Source organism: Poecilia mexicana, unplaced genomic scaffold, assembly GCF_051168715.1.
Source record: "Poecilia mexicana isolate PSO_F unplaced genomic scaffold, ASM5116871v1 scaffold_21, whole genome shotgun sequence".
Classification (NCBI taxonomy): Eukaryota; Metazoa; Chordata; class Actinopteri; order Cyprinodontiformes; family Poeciliidae; genus Poecilia; species Poecilia mexicana.
The window spans coordinates 11,680,695-11,706,332 of record NW_028263390.1 but is presented as its reverse complement, the minus strand read 5'-3'; the positions used below and the strand labels follow the sequence as shown (position 1 = coordinate 11,706,332).

At 39.8% G+C, this 25,638-nt stretch overlaps 2 protein-coding genes across 2 annotated transcripts in view; both read left to right on the top strand.

Moving 5' to 3' along the window:
* Window positions 1-17,623, top strand: part of xkr6b (XK related 6b) — a 43,113-nt gene extending 25,490 nt beyond the window's left edge. Inside the window, exons 2-3 of the mRNA XM_088002265.1 lie at window positions 16,778-16,974; window positions 17,613-17,623. Of these exons, the coding sequence (XP_087858391.1) occupies window positions 16,778-16,974; window positions 17,613-17,623 (208 nt within the window). The remainder of the gene's footprint in view (window positions 1-16,777; window positions 16,975-17,612) is intronic.
* A 374-nt stretch (window positions 17,624-17,997) lies between these two features.
* On the top strand, window positions 17,998-20,117 carry LOC148153043 (XK-related protein 6). Its single transcript, XM_088001904.1, has one exon. The coding sequence runs from the start codon at window positions 18,131-18,133 to the stop codon at window positions 19,007-19,009; it is 879 nt and encodes a 292-aa protein (XP_087858030.1). The 5' UTR covers window positions 17,998-18,130; the 3' UTR covers window positions 19,010-20,117.
* Window positions 20,118-25,638: the final 5,521 nt, after the last annotated feature.

Below are 25,638 nucleotides of genomic sequence, written 5' to 3'. Positions count from 1 at the left end.
AAGTTGTTAACTCCCCATGCGGGAATGCCTCTGTTAAAAAAAAAAAAAAAAGTAGTTTTCTCTTCAGAAGCTCCTTACAGCTTTTTTCTTTAACTTCCTCTGATTTCATCTTAAAAACCAAACAGACACTGGAAGAAGCTGTAATGTCTTTCAGCCTTCTACACTCAGTACCAACGTCTGTTGTTCGTGTGACCTGGTGGCGGTCGTTTGTAGCGAATTCACAGATGGGAAAAATCACCAATCATGGTTGGTCAAACTGATTTCTTGGTGCATCTCCAGCTGTCATGCTTTATCTTAGTCAATTTATATCCTGTGCCCCTTTTTTCAGCCATAATGTGGACAAATCTCAACCAGTGCGCTCCATTTAATCATTGGTATCTTCGGTAACACTTTATTTGAAGGGGGGTGAATAAGACTGACATGACACTGTCATAAACACCTGTCATGAACATGAATAAGCCTTCATGAATATTTATGACTGTTGTCATAAAGCGTCATTCGGTAAATTATGACACTTTTAATACAAAGTTGACATTATTCAAAATGTCTTTGTTATGACAACTTGACATTAACCAAGAAATCATTACTGGTATAAATTTGTTATAAAAGTATTACTGATTGCACTTTAAAAATTAGGTAACTTTATGTTATTAAAGGTAAAGTTTAAACAGTAATTATTTCTTAGTTAATGTCAAGTTGTCATAACAAAGACATTTTGAATAATGTCAACTTTGTATTAAAAGTGTCATAATTTACCGAATGACGCTTTATGACAACAGTCATAAATATTCATGAAGGCTTATTCATGTTCATGACAGGTGTTATGTCATGTTTATGACAGTGTCTTGACAGTCTTATTCACCCCCCTTCAAATAAAATGTTACAGTATCTTCTTATATTTACTGCCCGGTAAACCATTGTTATAATTTATCTCTACAAAATTGCGGTGTATTTTATCAGTGATGCCTGATCAGGTCTTTTTTTTTTTTTTTCAAAAATGATGACGAGAAAAAGCCGACGGCGGACTCAAATTTCTCCAGTGTGATTACTGAGCAGGTTCGTGACAGACGAGATGCTTTTGATAGTAAAAACAAAACCACAGTTTTTCATTTTAAAGAGTCCACTGTAACCTAAGAACAATGCAGCATTGGCACACAAGCTGCAGTGATTTTGTTCAGCCGAACACATCAGTTTCGCATCGCTGTGATTAACCTTTAATTATTTGGCTAAAAGTCAGTGTTTAGATAAATTTCTCACTCATTTGAAAGATCTGAAATGGAGCGCAGCGAGTGCCAGATGACTCATTTCAAACTTGGAAAACACTTGAATAAAATCAGCCAGGGATTCCCTGAGCGTCATGAATTGGTCTGGCTGGTTTGCTTCAAAGAGACTGAATAATGAGATAATTCCGCAAAAAGAAAAGAAAAGAAAAGTCTACGAAAAAGAACGGAGGCAGGAGGAAAAGAACAAGGCTGGAGGAAGTCAGATGAAAGCAAGCAAGGAGAAGTAGGAGTGAGAACTTTCCTTTCCTTTGCCCCTCCGGCTATAGCAGCAGATCGTTCAGCCTAAGGCTGGCCACGCTCGGGGTTTTGTGAATGAAATGGATCCTTTGGCATGGAGCCCATACATTACACAGCAATCTTTTCTCCTGCCTCCCTTCCCGTCCCTCCTCTGCTGCCCCTCCTTTTCATCAGGAGACTTCCCAGACTGCAACATGTTGGGATCCAGTTACCTTCACTTAGTATCTCCCAGGGCTCTTCAGCTCCTTTCAGCGCTTTCTTGGTTTCAGTTGCATCTTTTTTTTTTTTTTCCAAATTTGCTCTACGTTTGTCTTAAAATAGCAGTGCTTGATCTGAATTGTTAAGGGAACGGAACATATAAACATAACATTAAAAAGCTCCTTTTGAAATGTTTGTTTTATTTTTCATATACACAGATTAGGCAGAACATTATGACCACTGAGGTGAATGACTCTGATGACCTCCGACCTATGTCCAGATACTGAATGCTGATATCAGTTTCGCTTTTCATATTTTCCCCTCTAACAGATCTGTTTGTTTTGCTTCTGTGAATCATTGCATGGTACAAAATAAATCTTTCCCTTTTTAAAAAAAAAATTCATAACCACATGTTTATATCACAAAAATAGCATTTTAACAGAGTTGTGAAGACATTTTACACCCATTGAATAGATTTCCATTGTGACGACATGTTTTCTTTTCCAGCTTGTTTGCTCATTACTGTAGCATCTGTATAAGGTTGACTGCTTGTTTGAGTGCATTTTTATCTAAAGCGCACAGAACGCCGCCTCATGGCTTCAACAGCTGAGCTAGATTAGATTGGATTAGATTATTTCAGCCTGGCTCTTCTGCTGTGTTACTGCAGCTTTTGTTTAAAAGACAGTGGAGTAAACTCTAGCATGGACTGGGGATGCACAATGTTAGGAGGATGTGCAATGTGAAATAATATTGGTCACTGACTTGCAATAAATGAGTAAAAATTAAAACCACAGATAATGAGTACTCTATCCAGCTACGTTATCCAGCCGTCAGCGTCTGCTATGTTGGTGTTAAAATAACTTGGTTGCAGCTTCTTATTAAGCTGACGGCTTTATCAGCTCTTTAAAAAAAAGAAAAAGGCTTCATTAAATAAGTGTCACCAAATATATTAAAGTTATATTTGAGCTTGATTAGATAATTAGCTCACACCTGTTGCAGCCAAAGCATCTGCATATTGTGATAATTCAGTTCAGTTTATTTATATGGCGTCAGTACGCAACACTTGTCGTGTGATGGCACCTGACAAAAAAAAAGTCAATTCAAACCACGCTGCATGGCTTCTAAACCATGCAGTCAAGTTTGGTTCATTATTGAAATTGGTTTAAGAAGTTTACTATCAAAGGAAACCCAGCAAATCTGCATCGAGTCACTGACTTGCAATATTCACTTCTCATGGTAAAGGAGCTTCTGTTTACCAAGTGTGCCAAGCATATCATTGCTGCTTCCACAGGATTTAGCAATCTGAAGCTAATTAAATGGCCCTGCTTTATGCTTTCCCAAAGGGTGTGCTAACATGTAGCCTTTGCCTATGCCTCCGTTTCTCTTTGAATCACTGAGGGCACTTTGACCCGAAATCTTTAAAGCACCTCTTTCTTTTATCGTGTTTGCCGATCATGAATGCGTTCGGCACCATTTTTGCCTTGGTTTTCATATATCTCACACAACACCACACAGCCATCACAAGACGATGGTCATACAAGCAACACGGCGGAGCACAAAGACACTTGCCAGTCAGATCCGCTGCTCAGTGAAAGCATCATCAAGTTGGGAAGACCGACAGTAGCACTGTTGTCAGGGAGGCTCTGCCCTGTCAGCATCTAGTCCTCTTTCAGTAGATGCATGGAAGAAAGAGGGAAACTGTGCAGGATACCTTTATTGATCTCGGCCCCATCCCCCAACTTCAGCGATACAAAGCAGGACCCTGGAGTTCTTGATGCCATGTGTTGTATGTCTGCTATTGTGTGTGTGTGTTTTACAATCCTGTGTATTAATTTTCAGGAGCTGTAAAAGCCGACCCTGTGAATTTAGGTTCTACTGAGCAAGAGGTTTTGTGTTATAAATCATATCAGAAAGTGTTTAAGTTATGGGACAACATTGCTTTTGTTAGTGAAAGTGTTAAACTGGCCAACATATGGACTCGGTTTTACACCCCAGGCCTTCTTCATTAGGTGTAAAACAATATTCCGAAGCATTAACCACGTCACAAAGCACTGTTTGGTCCACCAGAAAATGCAAAGAACATGGCAGAAGTGAGACATGGCTGTCTACTTGAACTTACAGGCCAGATAAGGAGATTATTAGTCTTTTGTCACTCTGGAGATGTGGCAGGGACCCAGAGCTGAGGCGGGAGATTCTATTAACAGGTCAAGTATTAGTCTTGCCCTCCACAAATCTGGTCTTTGTTGAAGGGAGGCAAAAAGAAAGGTACTTCTCAAAGAAACTCCCTCAAATCCCAGAGACACTTTGCCATTGGTAGGAGAGACAGTAAACACATGGGAGACGATGCCAAAAATGAAGAACTCTTTTCTCTTACCTTCAAAGTACAGTGTTTGATCAAGGTTAACATTGCGTACCATCCTCACAGTGAAACACGGGGGTGGCAGCATCAAAATGTAGCAATGCTTTTTGTCAGCAAGGCCAGAAAAGCTGGTCAGGGTTGGTGAGAAGATGGACGAGTTTAATGTAGAGTGTTACTGGAAGAAAGGCTGGAAAAGACTCGAGAGTAGGGTGGACAATAACTGAGCAAACATAATTTTATGTACAACTTAAACCAGATATTTACATACACCAAATAAAAAGACACATGTACATATTTTTGACACATTTACATGTGTTGGATTTGCGCTAATCTAAATCCAGTTGAGAATCTGTGTCAACATTTGAACACTGATGGTCGCAAATGCGCTCCATCGTCCAGTCTGACCGAGTCGGAGGTCTCCGTACAGAAAGTTAGCCCAAAATCTGCAGTGAAATATGGTTTTACAAAACATTGACTCTACTGACATATATATATCACATTTTCCTTATTTTTTTTTTTTTTGTGGTTTTTTTTTGTTTGCAGTTTATCACCTGATTTCAGTGCTTTTTACGAGGAACGGCATAATTAATAGATTTGGGGTATTTGCTGTAGTTTAGCTGTCTGCTCCTCTCCATCGCCACGTCTGCCCCGCTGATATTTCTTATCTGTCACAACAAATTTTTCTCAGCAGGCCTGTCAGTGACTAGCAGTCGGGGATTCACACATATGCTTTGTGTCACCAGATCCCCTCAGGTTAGCATGCAGCTCGGGGCTTCCGCGTTGTAACACCGTGTGATGGTGTGAAGCCTCAACTAAGTAGCTTTTTTTTTTTTTTGCCATTGCTCCAAAGCTGTTTCTGTAAGTGTTTGCGAGAGGATTCCTGGCGTGCTTTTGGCACTGATACGACGATCTGTGTAATAGCTTAATTTGAATCTATTTGTGGTGCACGGTGATCCTGCTGTTTGTTTCGTTTAGCATGCATGTGTGGATGTGTCGTGGACGGTATGTGGCCCTCAGAGCTGTGCGACAGCAGTGTTGCATGTGATGGATGAGGTGACACCTCGCGTGTCAATAATGAGCTCACGTTCCTCTCCTGCGCTCACGCCTCTCTCTGTCTCTTACTAAAGGGTTCCGATTTTTCAAAATAGCATGCTGTGTGACTAATTTTACTCGTTAGTTGCTGCGCTTGTGAAAATAGGGCAAACTGCTGTGTGTGGGAACAATTTTTTTTTTCTTTTTTCTTTTTTTAAACTTTCCCACGGGTATATGCCCTAAAGAGGGAAATTTAATATATCAATGTATGACTTGATCATAGTTAAACATACACGTTTACTGTGGAAGGGAGAGAAAGCGTGTATTTTTTATTTCTTTTTATTTCTTTTAAAGAGCATGTGCATATGCCTCCTTTATTTGCATGTCTGGAGTGAACATCTATCATCATCAACAAGACGCTGCAAAGCAGCGAGGGAGGCAAGCAGGCTGCACCGCTGATCTCTAATCCTCTACAGAAGCAATATAAAACGTTTCCTAAATGCTCTCACCTAGATTCGTAAAGAGATGCAAGCAGGGAAATGCTTTTTTTTTTAAAAAAATCAGCTGAAGTATTTTCCCATCATTCGCCCTGTCATATTGGAGCTTTATTACGCCTAAGAAAAATTATTCAGCACTTCTAATGCACAGAACCTCTCCCCCACCTCTTCATACTCCTCTGACTTCCTTCATCTACATTTTTTTTTTTTGTAAAATGCTGATGGCTAAAGTGGCTCAGACCATGTTTGGAAGCCAAAGGGGATTACAGAGTAGAACTAAACAGCAGGAGTGGGGAAGTGTGTGTGTGTGTGGTGGGGGGGGGGTGGAGAGATCATGAAAATGGTATGTCCTGATAGATAATGGAGGAAGAGACAGTGTGTGTGAGTGGAATAGTAAAAAGAGCCCCCCAGACTGCGAGGGGGTGCACCAGAGAGAGAGAGAGAGAGAGAAAGAGAGAGAGAGGAGAACGACGGAGTAGGTTGGGGTGGAGGCACAAAGCCAGAAAATTGCATTGCGTGTTGGGTGATTAGTTTACCTCCTGGGTCTCACTCCCCCGCTCACTCACCTCCTCTCACTCTTCCCGGTTCCTCTCTGCCGCTCTTGTATGTTTTCTTCGTCTCTGTCTCGCTGCCACTTTTGCAGCCTCTCTGCTTCTTCCTCTTCCTCTCTGTCACTACATCCCTCTGTCACAGCTCTCAATTCTCCCCTCATCTTGCCCACTCTCTCTCTGTCTCTCTTTCTCTCACCCTCCCACTTTCTCAGCGGTTATCTCCGCTGCCTCTTCTCTCTATCTCTGTCTCAGCCTCCCCACCCCACCCCGTTCCCCGACGTTCATGCCACCAACCCCCACCCCACTCCTGCACTTTTTCTTCCTTGTGTGCTGACTTGGCTCGAGCATCCATTCGTGTGCCGCTGTCTCGTGGGCTCAAATAATGCAAACTGTCACCTAAACTGCTAAAGCCATTGTCATATGAGGTGAGTATGTTATTTTCAGAAGAGCGGCTTGTCATTCACTCACTTCAGCCTGTCTGAAGGTGAGCGAGGAAGCATATTAGCCTCATAGGCCAACCCTGCTAATTATAACTTGGGGCCAATAAGCATGAGCACCAAATGTCTCGCAACATAACTGCTGACTCTGAATGAAAGCCAGCCTCCACATGGGTCTTTCTGGACAGCTCTCTTTGAAAAGGAATTGGGTCAAGTCTTTTCTTCTTAATCCGTACATAATCTTGCCCTTCCTCTAGTGGAAGAGCAGTCTCTAAACAGCACAGGAGGGGGCAGGAAGACGCAGAATAGAAGACAGAGACGAGAGAAAGAGGATTTCACTTTAGGCTGTCAGGGGTTTTCTCTACCCCATCTCTTTCTTTCTGCCTCAAAAAAGAAGAGAAAAAAAATAGATTTCCAAGGTAGCTGAAAACCAGAGTAACAAATTGCTTTTACTGTAAGAGCCCCTCTATTCTCTATTCTCAATTGTAATATTTAAACTCAAACTGTCAAATTTTCCCAGCAGAGGATGGAGGCATGCAGCTCTCTGCTTAGTTCATGTTTCTGGAGGAAATATTCTACTGTGTATTTGATATTAGAAGCTGTGAACCCAGCTGCAAAGTGTTGCTGGTTTGGATGTTTGAAGAATAACTCTATAGCAAGTATTTTAACCTTTCAATAGCAAATAAGTTGGAGGAAGAAAACATCTGAGAAACATAGGAAATACGGAGAGCAGAGAGTGTTGTATGTTAGGGGTACAGCTTTGCAAAATGTTTTTTTTTTTTTTTTTTTTTTTTTCAGAGATGCGGCCTAGAGATGTATGACAACTCATGTACTACAGGACAAGCAGTAGCATTTACCATTATGGAGGAGAAACAAGAAAAATGCTGCCCCCTTTGCTATTTACTACATCAAATAGGCAAACTGCAAAAAACAAAAGGAAGATGATATTTTTGTCTTGCATGCATAAGGTTATATGTAATGACAGACTAACACTGCACATTATCCAGAAAGCACCATCCCCAAAGTGAAACACGGCGACGGCTGCATCATGCTGTGGGATGCTTCTCTTCAGGAGGGTGGGGGTGGGGGCCTGGTGGGAAGATGGATACAGGGCAGTCCTGAAAGAACTGAGCTTAAGCTTTTGGAAAATAAAAATAGGCTTCACTTCAACCCACAAATGCCCACAGATGGAATAGCCACAACTTCGCGTTTGACATTCCAGTTAAATATCACCTACACAGGTTTGTGACTGTGACGTGATGAGAGGTGGAAAAAGTTCAAACGGTTGGAATATTTTTGCAAAACGTTCAACCTGAGGAATAAAAGACGGCATTAATCCTTATTTTCCATGCAAAAACAGAAAACAAAAAGACAATCGTCTAACAACCTTATTAGCAAGAAGTTCTTTTATCGTGAGGTTTACAGAGAAAAATAAATGTTCTACAAAGTCAAAGGTAGAAAATGCCAGCTCTTCCTGAACCTGAATGGCCAGTGAGTAGTCTCTGTTTTGCAGTAATCTCCGACTCATATCTCTCGTCCGATCGGCATCGCGTTTCCTATTGAACGAGGTAGGGCAATTTAATTAAGCCGTGCTTTTCATTTGATCACCACTGTGATCACTGTGCTATCATGTGTGAAAGCACATCCCCTGCGCTGTTGACAGGAGATCAATATCCTCTATTTTAAAGGTAAGGCAACAGGCCTCTCTTGGAAACTAATACCAAATCCACAGATTCGAATCCATGTGCTGCTTTAATTGTCCAACGGAAAACTGACTCGGCCTTATCTTGCGTCGACAGGAATCACCTCCATCTGAAAGCAGGGGGAGCCTTTGTCACATGTCTCGGGTTCCTGTCTGCACCTCTTCCTCCCCGCGCTTCTTCTCTTCTCGGTGATCACAGAGTCACGTGACCTCGGTTCAGTGAGTTGGGGTACCTGTGGACTGTTGCTAATGGTGACAAATGACTGGTGTGCAGAGAAGAAAGGAAAATGTACAGCCTAGAGGAAAGCTAATATGCATACTAGGGCCCAGCATGTGTTGCCTGCACAGGAGAAGGAGGTGTTAATGTGATTGCTCTTTGTGAGGGTTTACATTTTAATGAAAATAACATTTGGATATTTTTTTTTTTTTACAATATCAGCACGCCTTTATGTAATCATATCATGGTTTGCTGTGGCATCATCTGCTAAGAAAAGCTTATGATCTTGTATCCTAATAGCGTTTAATTTTAAGACATTTTAAGGTGTTCTAATATATTTTTCAACCTTGCTTTCTTTTGCTGGAAAAATACCAACAACAAGCAGTTGAAGATTATTTTGTAGTATTGTTGTGAGAGAAATTACAGGTTGATTATTCTTATTGAAAAGCTGCAGATATCCCTTTAGGTCATGAGACAAAAGATAAAACTACGGTAGTTGTTTTCGATGATCCTACAAACTACTTTTACTCTTTTGAGAGTAACAACCAATAATTCCACCGGACCGGTCTTGAACCTGGCTCATTTTCTACTTAGAGGAATTTTTAAAAAAGCATAACATCCATTGCAAATTGAAAATAAACCAGAACAGCAACTGTATGACCTGTCATTTTACAGAGCTAATATTTATTCAAGCTGCCAGAGCTGGTTAACTACTGCAAACTCATAAAACTGACAAGGCGGAGCCTCGGTGACAACTGCAACTTCATCTCGGGCTGCCGCTCCTCATCTCTCTCTGTTTGCTTCCTGTCAGCTCAGTCTCTGTTCAACATTCCAGCCACCCTCTCTGTAGTCATCGCCCAAAGGTGCTGGTCACAGGACACTGTGTGTTTCTCTGAGTGTATCTGACTTGCCTGCAGGAGCAGGGGTTTTTAACTCAGCCTGCCTTTATTCCAGGGCTTTTTAACCAACAGAAGGAGGATAAAAACACGGTGATAGTGGATTCTAAGTTGAAGCTTTGCTGTGCCACATTAACCCATGACGTGGTTCAGGAAAGAAAGAATCGCAGAAATGTTTGTATTTTTGAAAACATAAGTTACCTGCTTACCTACCTTTGACACTGTTTTAAATGAGTGGGGAAAAAAAAAAAAACATGCCATTTTTGAGGCAGTTAACATTAATGCCTTTAAACAAGATGGTGGATCCCAACCAGCTTCCCTTTTGTCTTTGCATCCGTCCTTCTGATCTCATCATAGTTGAAAGAAAAGATTATGTTACCCTTCAAAAATCATGTACTACCCACTCATTAAAGGCTGTGGGTGTCGACTGGTGCCATTGCTGCTCTCGGAGAGACGGTAACCTTTGGCCCCGTAACAGTAAGATCAATAGTTAGAACTCGAGCTGACAGCCACACACACCTACTCTGTTTGAATGTTGTAAATAAAATACTGCATAGGAGAAGAGTATTAAATCCTGTGCTTCCCTAATCCATACATCAGCAGTACTCACTTCATTCTGCTGAGAGTTGACATTCAGGGTTGGACTTCACCATTAGGCAAAGGTCAGCAATTGCCTTGAGCCCTGTGTAGGCATGGGCCAAAATGAGAAACCAGCAGTGTGATAACCTTCAGTGAAAGTATCACGGTGTGCAAAGATTTTATTATTGTTATTTTTAATTCCACCAAGATGTTTGTTTCTGATGGGACGTGAGACAGGAATTTGTGAAACAACAATTATACAATGTGTGGGGGAAAAAAAGATAATGTTGATTTTTATTTTATTTCATTATAAAGGATTTTATGCTGGTCTAGATAATCAATTTCTGGAAGTAAATCCTTTGTTTATTTGCTGACCAGCATTTTGCATGTTCCCAATTACGGTTTAACTAGCAACACCATTCCAATATATTATAGAAGAAAATGCATTCAGATAACTCACATTGGGCAAATGGGCTTATTTGGCGGAACACATAATTTACATTTTCATACTTAAGTTTAGAATTTACTAAAAGAAGAAAACACTGAGATTTTGGCTATCATCAATTATAAAGACCCACAAACAATCAAAGATATTAATTTCTGTTTTAGATGGCATATATCAGTGGAATATGGCCAGAAAAGTAAATTTTCCTGATAGGAGGTTTAAACTTCATTAAGAGTAAACATGCGTCCCTCAGAGTGACTCAGGGTGTGATTCACTGAAGCTGGAACAGCCTCCATCTTTACCCACATAAACACACACGCACACACACACGCTTACTTTCTCATAGCCTCTCTGGCATTTAACATATTACATGCCCACCCCTACATTTAGTGTTTCATCACATTCCACCTGCTACAAAACTCCGTCTCGTTCTGCCTTATCGGTGCTCGGGATCTTCCTGAGGAACACGGTCTGAGCTACTCAGCTTTCCCACGATCATGACTTAGGAGACAGATGCTGCTGAACATGGCAGAGTGGCCTGAGTGTGTGAGCCATCTAGCCACCTACTCAAGAGATTAGTGTTAGAGTGCTTGGATGATTCACCGGTCAGTGACTCTAGACGAGCTCGAGGAACAACGCGGCCAAGTTGTCCACATGGTCCGCCTTTGTCATTCCAGATGTCTCTCTCTGCCTCTCAGATGCCGAGGTCAAGATGTCTACTCATGCAAACGTTGATACTGCGGCCGCGCGTTTCTGTGTCAGCGCCTCACAACAGATGTCTTATCTTTGGTTAGTCAGTTTATGGTGGTGGAGGTGCGGGGCAGGAGGTTAATGGTTGCCCGCTACTCAACAGAAATGGCAGACGGTTGTGCCTGGAAGATGACCCTGGCACCTCATCGCGCTGTTAGGCCATGCGTACGCTGCCTAACGAGCCATGAGTGATTGCTATGATCTTGCCACAAATAATTCATGAGGATCCCTGTGGAGGAGCTATGGAGCTTAAAGGGAAGAGGAGGCGGGGGAGGGGGGGGTAGGAAAGCATCAAAAACCACAGCGTAAGTGGAGTGCGTGTCTGCGCGAGTGTGTGGAAGGAGAGGAATTGAACACAGAGAGAGTTTCATCTGACAGATGTGTTTTTGGAATAGGAGGGAAATCCCTTATTACCTTCAGCGCTGACAAGTAGCGTTCATGTGCGTTGTCTGTACTCGTCGCTTTGTGTGTGCATGTGCTTGTTTTTTTTCTGAAGCTATTTGTGTTACTACATCTGAAAATTCACAGTGGGAGCGTTAACAGTGTGCATCACAATCCCGGGATGTGTGTGATATCCTTGTTAAGAAAAGCGGCGCAGTGTTGAAATGTGATGGAGTGAGCTCAGATTTTTCTGACGGCCCCAAAAACGCGAATGTTTAACCATCCCGGTCTTTTATTTATTTATTTACTTTGTTTTGAAATCAAAAACCTGTAAGAATAGTGTTTTATCAGGCACAAAATGGGCACATTAACACTGCTATGTGGAACTATTTATTCATTAACCTACCAGCCAATTGTTTTGTATGTTTATTCCATTAATCCAAGCAATTAATTTTTCTCCAAAAAGGACAGTTAGTTTTATTAATTTTATTTGTTTATTTAGAATAAACTTTCATATTTATTACAAAATACACAATAAATCTGCAAAAAAATTAAAAAAGCTAACTAAATATTTGCACTGTTTCCTGATCATACCAGGAAACAAAATATGTCATATCCGTGTACTTAAACCATTTGTCTTAATGTAATTAAAATTAATCTAATTTCAAGTATAATTGTATTTACTGGTACATTACTTTGTGAAGACTTTGTATCTTCCTCTTTTTCCATTTATTTCAAGACCGCTCTCTGTTCTGGACTTTATTCTAGGGACCTATTGCAGATTTGGATTACTGAACTGCTACTTCAAACAATTATTTTTTGGGTACAGAAAACAAGGAAAACCACAAAAATACTAAACAAAGAGCATTTAGCAACTTAAAAAAAATAGTTGTGACTTTGTTTTTATGTCAGCTCATCATTAAACCCTGGGTGTCGTCTTCTCAGATTCAAAGCCTATCAGTGAGAAAGTAATACCTATTAATGGTTTGAAATTGTACATCAAAAAGAGACACCTATTGACCGCAGTTGAAGACAACTCCATGTTTGACCACCATGTTTGACCTGTTCAGTATGAAGTTCTTTTATAAAATACTGTTTTGGTTTTATGCCACATGCAATGGGAAGTACACCTCAGCAGTTCTAAGGTTGTTTGGTTCAGTCCACAGAATATTTTCCCTAAAGTCTTGAGATTCATCGAGAGGTATCTTGGTTGATGTATAATGGGTGTTTGAGTTGTTTTTAGTCAGAAGGGATTTGGGGACTGCAACCATTGATGCCTATTATTACACTGTCTAAAAGTGTAGACAAATCAATATACAGATTTTGTTACTTTTTCAGCCTGACCATCCATGATTAGTGAGCAGCAACCCAGGTGCACGGGATCAGGCATATGCTATGATACAAAAAACTCACCAAATCCTTGTTGTTGTTTTTAATTCCAGGAAACACATGTTCCTCTAATATATCTCTCGGGTTTAAAAAACTAGACACTTACATCAAAAACAAATGGAGAGACTGTCTAATTTCTACCAGTCTTCACAAAGTTGGCAACTTCCTTTCCATACGTCTGTGCTCTCCTAAAAGGAAATAAAACTCCATTAGTCTTATTATCTCATTGTTGCGCTTATCAGAAACCACGGCCTATCACATCCTGTGGTGTGCAGTGTAATTTCAAAGTGACTGGATGTAAATTTAGCTCTGTGAGTGTGTGTTGAGCCCATATTGCCCTCGGGGTAAACATTCTGCTGGCAGACTGAAATGAATTTAATCGACTTGTTTAAGTGGGTGTACACGGATCTGAAAAACTCATGTCTATGCAATAAATCTGATGTAAAAAGAGCCACTGGTATTAGCAATGACAAAAGTGCAGTCATTAAACGGAAAGTCGTGTAATCACTGTTTGATTTTTGCAACCTCGTTGCATGGTATACCTGTTTTCATAATTGTGCATTAAGCGGATGGTATTTCTGAAGACTGCTGATCTAGACTACACCAAAGCATGGAAGCATGGAAGCACCATGCATCCTCTAATCAATGCCGTCATTTGGGTTCTGTTCTGTTGAAATGGAGGTTAAATAAAAGTCTGGACAGCTATACTATTCCTTTTCAGTATTCTGCTCTTTTACCGCCCACGACCTCCTCCTATTTTATGGTAACACGGATTTACCTCACATCGTAGTGTTACAATCTCATACTGAGACGTGGCTATTTATTTATTTATTTTTGTCACTGAAGTTCGCTGAATAGCGCTAGCCACGTGAACTGTTATCAGCCAAATGAGAATTTCTTGAAGCTGAGAAGAAATGGGGAATGAAATGAAGTAAAACAAATAGAGCCCCATTCAACCAGCCACACTAATGTGAATCCACAGATTGATAAGGTCGATAGGTAACTTTGCAAGGTTATGTGCAGACTGTACAAATACACAGAGCTGATGTAAAGCTGCACATCAAGGAATTTTTCATGAATTATATTCTTGTACTTTATTTAGTTTTGTGTTTTTGTGTGAAACCAGTGCTTTATATAAAAATCTTGAAGGGCATAGACAATATGCTGCCTGCTTTGTGAGTAAAGTCCCTTATAATGGAAATCAAATATTCTTCATGAAATAATTGGGTTTTAATGATTAGAGAAGAATACTGTAAAAGGGGAACCTCGTAACCAGCCGTTTCTTTAACACGAGGTTTGAATGTGTCAACACATTCTGTTTCACATCAAGCCGGTTTTCATATAAGGCTCTTGTACAACTAGCCAGAGTCCTCCTCGGTTTAATTTTAAGGTAGATTAAAAGCCACATGAAACATGGAGTAGCTCGTTTTAATAAAGTTATAGTCCGATCTTTCAGTAAGAAAGGTTACAGGCTGTGCAAAACTTTTCCAGAATAAACATCCTGAAGGTCATTAGAAGGAATGAACTCCTAATTGGCTTTTCCTTGTAGATCCACAGAGAGTGACCTTCATTCATGTAGAATCTGTAAGTCATATCTGCTTAAAAGAGCTACAAACATGGCTGCGGAATAGATTTTTTTTAAAGCAATACAGCTTTGGAAGTTGTGAAGATACACTGGTTTAAACTGGAAACCTAACAGAGCAGTGATAGTTCATGGAAAAGCCTCTGAAACTCCTTGGTATAAACAAAGATCTTATTTATAGCAGGACATTGCTGGGGGAAGTGGAGTTCTCTTGTTCCATTTGACATTTACCAATCTGTCTGAAAACGTCATGGAATGCCAGATTTCACCTCTGAACATATTGGTGCATCTTAAATTGCCTGAAACTATTGATCCCCCAAAAAAACCTTTTTCCCTCCATCATCTTGTCTACTTCTTCATCGTATCAGCTTTCCTGAGACGGGACATTGCTCCTACATTTTATTGCATATCAAACGTCAATCCGTTCTTAATGGCTTTATTTGGAATATCGATTGAGGAGCAAAGACATTCGTCGCATATCCTGCATTGGCAGGCAAAACTTAAGAATTTCATGCCCACTTTTAGTACCTCGCTTATGTTGTGATATGTTACCGTGTGCACAAGTTTTGGCTCCACTGATTGATTCACATGTTTTTTACTAACATTTCTGGAAAATGGTTGCCCCAAAAACATGGAAAAGGTTTCCTATTTATGCAGGAAAATGCTAAAAATATTTTGTGATAGAGGAAAAAAAAAAAAAAAGAGAGAACGCTTTGGTGTCCTACACTGTTCATCTCATAGAAATCTAATATCCGAAGATGTGTAGAATTAAACCACTCATAAGTATTTTGGCTTTCCTTTAGTTCCCATGGAGAACGTGTGTCTCACCTTTAGGTGCAGAATTTAGATCCTCTGCCAATTTAAAGGTGGACTGCTGCTTTCTAGTCTATTTCTGTCCTTGCTATTGTCATCGCTTGACTGCCTTCACATCAAGAGCTGGATTTATTTGGCTACTCTACCAGCTCAGACAGATAAACCCTGCAGCTACAAACCAATGTGCATTAGCTGAAGTCAGTGCTAAGATAACTACAAAGCATGAGAGCTGTCACTCTGATTTTACTTTCATTTTTCTCTGCACATCCAGAGTTTTGTCACTGTCTTTGAGAAGCTCAAAAATGTGCTTGATACGTGGGGGATTGAGCTTGTCGTGATACTGCTGTATTTCTGTTTACATTTTTATTCACTGAATCTGGCGCTTTTTGAATCCTTTGATTTAAAGTTTACTCCACACCCAAAGAGGGATAATAATCTTAATTAGCTTTAACCACGCAAAGTGCATTAGACTGATTGTTAGCCACACACAACAAGTTTGTGATTATCTTCTAACATGAAAAGAAGAAATTGTTGGATTTTAATTACACCAGTAGTGTGATACTATAAGCTGTGTGCACTTTGCTTCATGACCTCTCAATTAAACTTCAGAAGGTGGTAAAATAGATATTACACAAGGTGGCTGTTAATCCTGAAACAAGTTTATGAATCCTGGAAGAATGTGACTGAGATTTTAATTAGCTTCTAAGTGTTTTTTTTTCCTCACTGCTGTTCTAAAATGACAGTATTGTGGAATAAAAAAAGAAAATTAATTTGCTGGTTTGCCTTTTTATTCACGGGACAGAACTGGGAAATTAAGCTTATTGTTGTTGTTGTTGTTTTTCTTAATTGCACAAGTAGCTCTAAAATATCTGGCCAACTTCAGCCATTCATGCTTCAGTCTTTTACAGTCTCGAGAAAGCAGTCTGAACAATCTCTGTTTGAAGAATACAAAGAAGTTTTCATTTAAACCACATTGATAGGCCTGCATGACATTAGAAAATATGTGATATGTAATAACTTTCAGGTCAATTATATTATTATTTTAAGTGCGTACTTAAATTAAATACAGTTTATTTTATTTATTTTTCCCTATTTTCTCAAGTGTTTACAATGACATTTTTATTTTTATTCTTTTTCTACCTTTAAAAATTCTTCATAAGAGCATCTTGTGATAATTAACATAAATGTTTGTCAAAAAGGAGTAATCCTCTTTGTTACATCTCCTTTTTACGATGATTCCTGTTAACATATGCAAATTTGACTACTTTATGTTGAACTTGTTGCTAGTAAAACCTCCCACAGTTGGTGAAACTCAGACAGGTGCTCACAGAAAGTACATCACACCACATGTGTCGCTCAATTAATTTTGGAAAGTGTTTGTGGTTTAAAAGCACAGAAGCCTGATTTCAGACCCTTTCTTTCTCTTCAGGTACATTCGCACTATGTATCTTGGGATACAAAGTCACCGGCAGAAGGAGAACCAGAGGCGCTTTTATTGGGCTATGATGTACGAGTATGCTGATGTCAACATGCTGCGACTGCTGGAGACCTTCTTAGAGAGCGCCCCTCAGTTGGTGCTGCAGCTCTGCATCATGATCCAGAGCAACAAGGCTGAGTGGCTGCAGTGTAAGTGTTTTTTTATGATTACTCTTAAACTTGATATTTGCATGAAAACCAGGTTAGATTTTTCTCATACAAGTTTTAGTTTCCATTTAGAGTCGTGATGCTTTTGTAACCAAGACAAAAAAAATAATAAAAAATCATTATGTGTGTCCTCTGTATTCCTCTTTAATTACGCTGTGTTCTATCCAGTTTCCAACTTTCCTCGCTGTTGTTATTAAACCTGGTTTTACAACTCGTGTTTCCTCATTCGATACTGTTTCCAGAGAAAAGCAACTCAATCATAGCATGTGGTGCCCGTAGTGGATTGGGTGCCTTATGCCTTCATGACATTTGCTGTAATGTTCTACGTCGCTGCTCTGCAGAAAATCCTCTATCATTTTTCATTCACAGGGTTGTTCCTCAGACATTCTGCTGACTTTACCGTTATAGATGTCACAGAAAAACCGAACTGGTCCACTAAATAGAGATTGTGTTGACTGGATGATGTGTGATGATCTCAGTAATAACAGTGCTTTCACAGATGTGACGGATTGCTTTGGCTAAAATAAAATCTGTCTTCTGTGAGTGGAAGAACCACCAATGCAGTTTGAAACCGTAAATTCTGAGAGTGTTACAACTTTTAACTGTTTTCCGACTTGTAGGTTCACAGTAGGTGTATTCTTTTGGTAGTCATAAAATAAAAAAAAAAAATAAAGTATGTGAAAGAACGTTAAACCAAAGGAGATGGGAAGGAAAAATGCATTTTAAAATTACTTATCCAGTTTGAAAGGCAGTGGATTTTGATTTATTTATGTTTTAGACTTCAAAGATTCAAAATCTAAAGCGGCAAATCTTTAATTTGAAAATCAAAGATTAAAAATTAAAAGACCTATACGCCTCTTAGTGATACACATAGGTTTTTTTTAAGTTTATGATGTATAACAAATATAATTTGTCCTTACGTATGTCTCTTTTTGCACTTGGTGATTCTCTGGTTTCTCTCTGCTGTGTGTGTGTGTGTGTGTGTGTGTGTGTGTGTGCGTGCCTGTGCGTGTGTGTGTGTGTGTGTGTGTGTGTGTGTCTTTCAGGTCTTTCTGCCCTGTCCTCCCTAACGTCGTTGGCCTGGGTGCTAGCCTCTTACCACAAGCTCCTCCGCGACTCGCGTGACGACAAGAAGAGCATGAGTTACCGAGGCGCCCTGGTGCATCTGTTCTGGCGCCTTTTCACCATCTCTTCACGGGTGCTCTCCTTTGCCCTTTTTGCCTCAGTTTTTCACATCTACTTTGGCATTTTTGTGGTGCTCCATTGGTGCGCCATGGCTTTTTGGGTCATCCATGGCGGCACTGACTTTTGCATGTCCAAATGGGAAGAAGTACTGTTCAACATGGTGGTGGGCGTGGTCTACGTCTTCTGCTGGTTCAACGTACGCGAGGGCCGGACGCGGTACAGAATGGTGGTCTACTACACCGTCGTGTTGCTGGAGAATGCCATCCTGACCTCACTTTGGTACGCATACCGCGACCCAGCCACCACTGACGCCTATGCCTCTTTTGCCATCTGTGGCGTCTTCCTGTGCTTTGCCTCAGGCGTGGCCTGCATGATTCTCTACTACGGGGTCCTACACCCCATGGGCCCCCGAATGAGGATGTTGGCTTCCTCCTGCTGTGCTGAGCTCCTATGGGGCCTCCCGTTACCACCTGAAGCTGAGCCAATGGCTCCCACGCCTGGGCCTCGTGGCTCCCAGGCCACCCCTACACGAGGCGCGGCAGGAGAACAGATGGGGTTAGACGAAACACCGACAGACACATGCCTTCCGGTTTTCCAAGTGAGGTCTACAGAACCTGTGGACGCGGCAGGCCGGCCCATCCCGCCTGAGGGCCCACTTATTAAAATAGACATGCCCAGAAAACGCTATCCAGCCTGGGACGCACACTTTGTTGATAGGCGACTGCGCAGGACCATAAACGTGCTGCAGTTTATTAGCCCCAATGCGGTGGGCATCAGGTATAGGGACGGTCCACTCCTCTATGAACTTCTACAGTATGAATCCTCCCTCTGAAGGCCCTGTCCGTGATGCTATCCTCACCTTTTACACAGAATGGTGCGCACGCATTTCGTTTCTCCTCAGATGTTGCATCTTTCCATGCGTTCTCGGGCTCTCTTCATCACTCTTCGATGATCTGAAAGTTTTCCAGTTTTCCAGGACATATTTTTTTGTCAACCAAAAACCCAACAGACAAACGTTCAAGAATTATTTTTGGAGAAAAAAAAACACAAAAAAAAAAACAACACACACATAGTACAGAGAGAAAATGTTACAGTATACTATTTGATAAATATAATACATATATATAAATATATATGTCTCAGATAAATCTCTCTATACTGATAAAGGAGGCTTCTAAATGAGTGTGTAGATAACATATGAATGTTTCATTATGAAATGTGTTTATGTGTTATACTGTGTTGGTGACTCAACCTGTGGATATTTGTGAAGGGCATACTGTGTGTCTCGCTGACATGGGACTGGTGCAAAACCTTATGGGAATGATGGAGGAGAGTCTCAGAGGGGCCAGGTCTTTGCACACCCCTAAATTTACTGCCATTTTCTTTGTAACTCACTGAAATATATGAAACAAATAATGTTTACTAAGTACTTAGCCAATTAATAAAAAAATATGCTTAAAAACAATATGGGTGATACTTCAAGATGTAATTCTGAAATTGTGTTTGTTGTATGTTTTATTTTTTTTTCCTTTTTGTGTTTATTTTGTTCACGTGAACTGTACTTTTTTTTCCCATTTTAATTTAGATGCAAAATGCTTTTAAATTCATGAGCACACTGGCCTTCAGTCTGTTTTACAAACAAAATTTTTCTACAATGTAGACTGCCCTCTGGTGGGAAGGAGCTGTAACAAATTGCCTTGTGAGACTCAAAGCATCAGCACAAAAAAAAAAACTTAAATAAACCATTTAGAAATAAAAAGTTGTAGAAAAGAAGCACATTTTCCAATTTAATTATTACAAAACGCGTTATAAGCATTCCAAAGACTTTTTAGATAGCCTTTAGGTAGTTAATTACGAGTGAAAAGGTATAAGTGCATTTTAAGATGCAAATGTTTGCGTGCCGTACAAAGACAGCCTTCAGAGAATCCTCCACCATTCCCTTTCAAATACTGGAAAGCATAACCTCCCTATTTTGTTATAAAATGTTATTTATTTAGTTCTAGTAATCAAGTGATAGGTGCAAAGACTTCTTTAAAACACACACACACACATCTGAGATATTTATGTGCCATCATACTTTATTGTTGACATTTATGGTGACTGAGAACATTTTATATTTTCTGTTTTGACATAGCTCACTTCTACAGCGTTAAACGGTACACTCCTCACCAACTGTGTGCCCTTAAACAGAGGTGATGACCTTATGTACCCTGTGTGACTGCTCTGGAACTAGCTGACACGTTGAAACAAAGCCAAATCAAATCTTAAAGTACTGTCTTTGTAATTTAACTGCCCCTCGTTCCTTTCCCCAACCCCCAGACCGATGGGTCTGTGCGAAACTGTGCCGTCTTACCGGCACGCTGTGCAGCAGTTATAACATTAAGAAACTCAACCCTGGTTCATTCTGTGTGGACTTTTTCCACTATTGATACCCCCAGGGACAACCACAACCATCCCTCTATCTCAAAAAAGAAAAAAGAAGAGAAATATATGAAAAAAGTATGTATATATGTCTACATAATACCATGCCTTCTAAGTTAAAGGAGCTTGACTAAAATTTCCACAGAGGGCTACTGAAAAATTCATGAGAATAATGAATGCATTTCATAATTCGTTTCATTTATAAACTCAATGAGTCATTTGAATTTATGATGTGTTTTTTTTGTTTGTTTTCTTTTACATTGTAGTGTTCGGCATGATTTTACCACAGTATTGATGAAACCCAGCAAGGGTTTCCCAAGAGCCCTTTACAAACACAGAGATCCCCGTTTCCTGACTTACCGGCGTTCGGCATAGCTGTGGCCTTGTGTGCCTGCTAACATTGTACTGTAAAAAAAAAAAAAAAAAAAGCAGATGCCCTGTAAGTCCCGGATAAAGGTCAAAGAGGGTTGTTTTTTTTTTTTTTGTTTTTTTCTTTGCCCGGGATGGAAAAGAACATGAGGACAGAATGCTGTACGGGGACCGATTAGATATCAGGGGCGTTCACTTGTCCGTCCGTAGACGTTTCCCACGGTTCTGTCCTATTGCCGAATGTTTGACTCCATCCTTGGTTGCTGCTCCACCCTCTTCCCTGACTGTTCAGGGCCTTGGCACACTCCTGCAAAACACTCTCTGGTCAATGAACAACAGGGCTGAGGCTTAACAAACAGAGATCCTGACATGAGAACTTGCAATGAGGTACACTGCCATGACTAAAAGCTCCAATGTGCGGCTGGGGGCTTCCACCCTTTAGCCCTGAATTATTGAGGACTGTTGGGTGTACAAGGGTGAAGCAAACAGCCAGCACGCCAGATTGATGCACGTCTGTATGCAAACAATTAAGTTCTTCATTTTTTCATTATATCAACTAGAGTAGCTTCTCTGCTTAGTGAAGGAACAGCCATGTTAAATAGGGTAGCTGATGAGTGATTAATAAATAAGTAAAAAAGAAAAAAAAAGAAAAATAGCCAATAGAGGTGTTCCTCAGGACCAACAACCAAGACAACTGACCAAGCTGACTCAGGGGTGTCTCAATGCAGTTCTCATCCCCAGGCGTATCCTTTAGGGTCTGCATTGTTTGTTTTTTCTTTGCATATTTCATCCTCTTCGGCTGGGATTACACCTCTCAGTTCCAGTTTGCACTTTTTCTTTCAAAGAGAACTGTTGTTTTAAATTAGAGTAAGGCCCTATATTTTGTGGTAGTCGGCTGCCTGGTGGGCAGTGCATCCTTTCTAAACACTGCTGACCTTTTCCAGAGGTGGACTCATGTCCAAATCAGGTGCAAATACACACTGTGACTCATTTCCCTCCCCCCCCATACACAACCCCCCGTCTGTCCATGTCTTGGTGGGATAAGGCGATAAAGGATGGCGATGGGCTGCATAACGTAGCTCCACGTAAAAGATTATATTAGACTGGAATGGATTTCATTTTCTGGTGCTTGTTGTATAATGCGGAGTATCTATGCTTGTCTAACTGTGTCATTAAAACAGAATTAACAGCAAAATAAATCATTTTAAAGACTATAGTGCGAATGTACAACTCTAAATTTTTATGAAACATAGAGTATATTTTATGTATTTCTTACCAAACAACCGCTGTTCTGCCACATTCTGTAACCAATGAGTAGCCAGATAATGAGTGGGTTTTATTTGTTATTTATGTTTTTCCTATTATCTTTAAAATATACACGGGTGTCAAGAACTAAGGTAGATATAGTGAAGTTAAGGATGTTTATTCACAGTAAAGAAAAAAACAAAACAAAAACAGGATTCAGGTTGATACATATAATACCATTAGCTGACTTGATGAAAAAAATTCCCCTTCAGAGATCTGAGTCAGGATATATATATTTTTTTTCAATGCCAGCACTCCTGATGGCCGCAACACACAGCAAGAGCATATGAGCAAGTTTGTTCGTCTCAGTCCTTGTTGTGCCTTGTTACCTTGGGTGCTTCAACCCAGCCATGGCAGCCCGGCATGCAGACAGTGATGCCAGCGTCTTTCTTCTGTATTTCCCATATGTGAGACCCACCTAGACGATTAACAAGAACAAACGGGCCAACGTTTACAGTGATGTGCAAATGTATCCATACCTCTTCGAGTATTTCACATTTTGCCAAGCCCAGCTATAAACTCAATTGTGTTTTTATTGTTTTTTTAGGGGGTTTTTTATCTGGTAGACTGACAGAAAGTATTGTGTAATTGTAAAGTGGAAGGAAAACATGACATTTCAAATGATTTACAAATACAATTTTTAAAAAAAGTGCTTCAGATATTTATATTCAGTCTGTCTTAGAGAATGTGTTTCTCTATGAGTCTTTTTGGCAACTTTAACAACAGACTGATATATCTGTCCGTTCTCCCATGTGAAAAAGTTCAAACTCAGTTATTTAGCACTGACTGTACTTTGTCCTCAAGATCTATCATCCTGCAGGTTTTCCACCTCTCCCTTCTCCAACTCACCTGAATCAAATAGGCTCACCACCATCTTGTAGCTCTGCAGAGTTCTGGTAATAAGCCGTCCATTTAATTAATTCACGTGTGTAGAAGCAGGGAGGCATCTAAATGTTGCAGGACAAAAGATCTCGAGGACTGGAGTAAGAAACCCCAGCCCGCTCTAACAGATTCACTTTCGCAGTTGCCCTGTACTGAGCTTGAGCCACAGAAAACATCAGCACAGTGTGATGATGCCGCCACCATGTCAAATTCCGTCTCTTTTAACCAGAGCACTTTTTTTTGTTAATTCCCCCATTTGAAGAAAACTGCAATGATTAGTGAAGCGGAAGGCTAACAGAATCTATCTTGTTGACAGATTCTCCCATCTTAAGCTGTTGATCTGTGCAGCTCCTCCTTAAGCGTGGTCGTGGGCTTTTTGGCTGCTTTCTGACTAATGCTCTCCTTACCTATCAGTTCAGGTGTGCCTTCATGGCGCCTTTTGTTCATTGGCTTGTCTTTGTTTTGTTTGGTTTTGTTTGGTTTTTTCAATAAATCTCTTAAACCTTCACAGAAGACCTGGATTTATACTGAGATTAAATATATTAAGTTGAATTACTTATTACTTACTTTATTCATCAATCACTTGGAAAACAATGGATCATTTTCCCCTGAATTTCACATGGACAACTTTGAATTGCTTTGTCTCATAAAATCCCCATTAAATACTCTTAAGTTTCCAGTCGGGACAAAAGTCATAAATTAAAAGTGGAATGAATACCTTTGCAAGACACTGTATTATGACCATTTCACGCATTGCAACTGTGAGCTTAATGTTTGGCCCTGAAGCATAACGTTTGGATTGTTTTTGATGGAGATTTACAGCACAAACCAGCCACAACGTTGAAAACAATTATGGTCAATTGTTAAGCACTTTAGTTTATGCCTTTACATCTTCTTATTTCTTGCCGTTATTAATATTTTGTGGTGCCAAGAAGTAAACTTCAAGCATTTTCGGTGTTTTGTGAAAGCATCCTCCAGCCAAAACAACAATGCCTGTGGTACAAATAGGAGGAGGTTGATGACAAAATGTGTAAAAAAAAAAAAAAAAAGTAAAAGTGTTGTGTTGGATTTTCTATGATAAAACAGGTAGATTACTATATTGTTTTAAAATACCCATATTTTCTTCCACTTCCTAGCATGAATTTTAGGGCTCATTGTCAGGTGAACCTCAGCATTTAGCATGTCAGTGCTCAAAAGTCAGTTTGATTTCCCATTAATGTGTAGCAGCAGACCATTGTAGTGTTTGACCTGGTTTAAGTCACAACTGTCGTTTTTACCAAAAGGGAAGGATGTTGGGGATAGTAAATCAGTGCAATTATGTTTTTGTTTGTTTTGTTCCTTCTGTATCTTTTTGTCAATAACCTGGTGCTGAAAAAGAAAAAAACACACACATTTAAAAGGTGCTACCGAGGTGGACTTCAGGGTCCACTTTTTGGCTTTCTGAGAGCATATACACTTGCAGTGAAACCGAGAAAGCCTGCACCCTCACAAAATGTGCAGTCTTTGAATGCTCTGCAGCCAGCACCTCAAATCCACACAGTTTACAGCAGAACTCAACTCTCAATGGTGCCATTTTAATTTCTCAACCTTCACAAAAAAAAAAGAAAAAAAGACTACAGTTCTTACTGTTTGAATAATGTTTATTCTATTGGGTTCAGCGTATGGTGGGGTTTTATTTTGCAATAAATCTGTCTGCACTAGGATTTCAATTCTTTTTCTCTGAGAGAATGAAACAGATGACAAAGTGTATCCTTTCAGCAAAAGCAAAGGAGCACAACTGTACATCTGCAGTTGGACTTGGGTTAAAAAAAAAAAAATATATATATATATAGAACGTGATTGCTATGTTGTAAATTCCTGTCACCTATATGTCCTTTATCTGTATGTATCTATTTTTGTTTTTATTCTTTTGCTAATTGTAGAATCAGCTGTAATATTTTCTTCAAAAATGAATTTGATATTCCGACAGAGCAACTATGTCTTAATATTGCTGCTGAATTTTTTTTTTTTTTTTGGAATTGTTCTGAAAAGTGTTGGGAATTTGGCTTTGTTTATATTTAATCAACCTATTGATTGTGTTAGCTTGTTGGTGTGTTCCATGAATACTCCAGAGGGGTATATGATTTTTCTGGGGTATTCCAAAAGTTAGTCATTAAATCTGCTACATAATGTAGCTCCTTACGATTGTGGAAACATTGCAGCCTATGTTGTGAGAGAAAAACATATACAAAGGAATTTCTTTGTTGTTGTTAAATATAAAATGTAAGTACATTGTTTTAATGAATCCCCATTTCTTTGAAAAGGAAAAAAAAAAAAAAAAAAGCAAAACTGATGTCCAGTGTTGTACTTACGCCCTATTTTTGGGAACAATATGAATATTATTAATAACATATGGTGCTAAAGTTATTTTGTATGTTTTGGTTTTTAGATGAAAAGAGAAATATTATGCTGAAAATGTAATGTTAAGCCTTACTGTAGATTCAT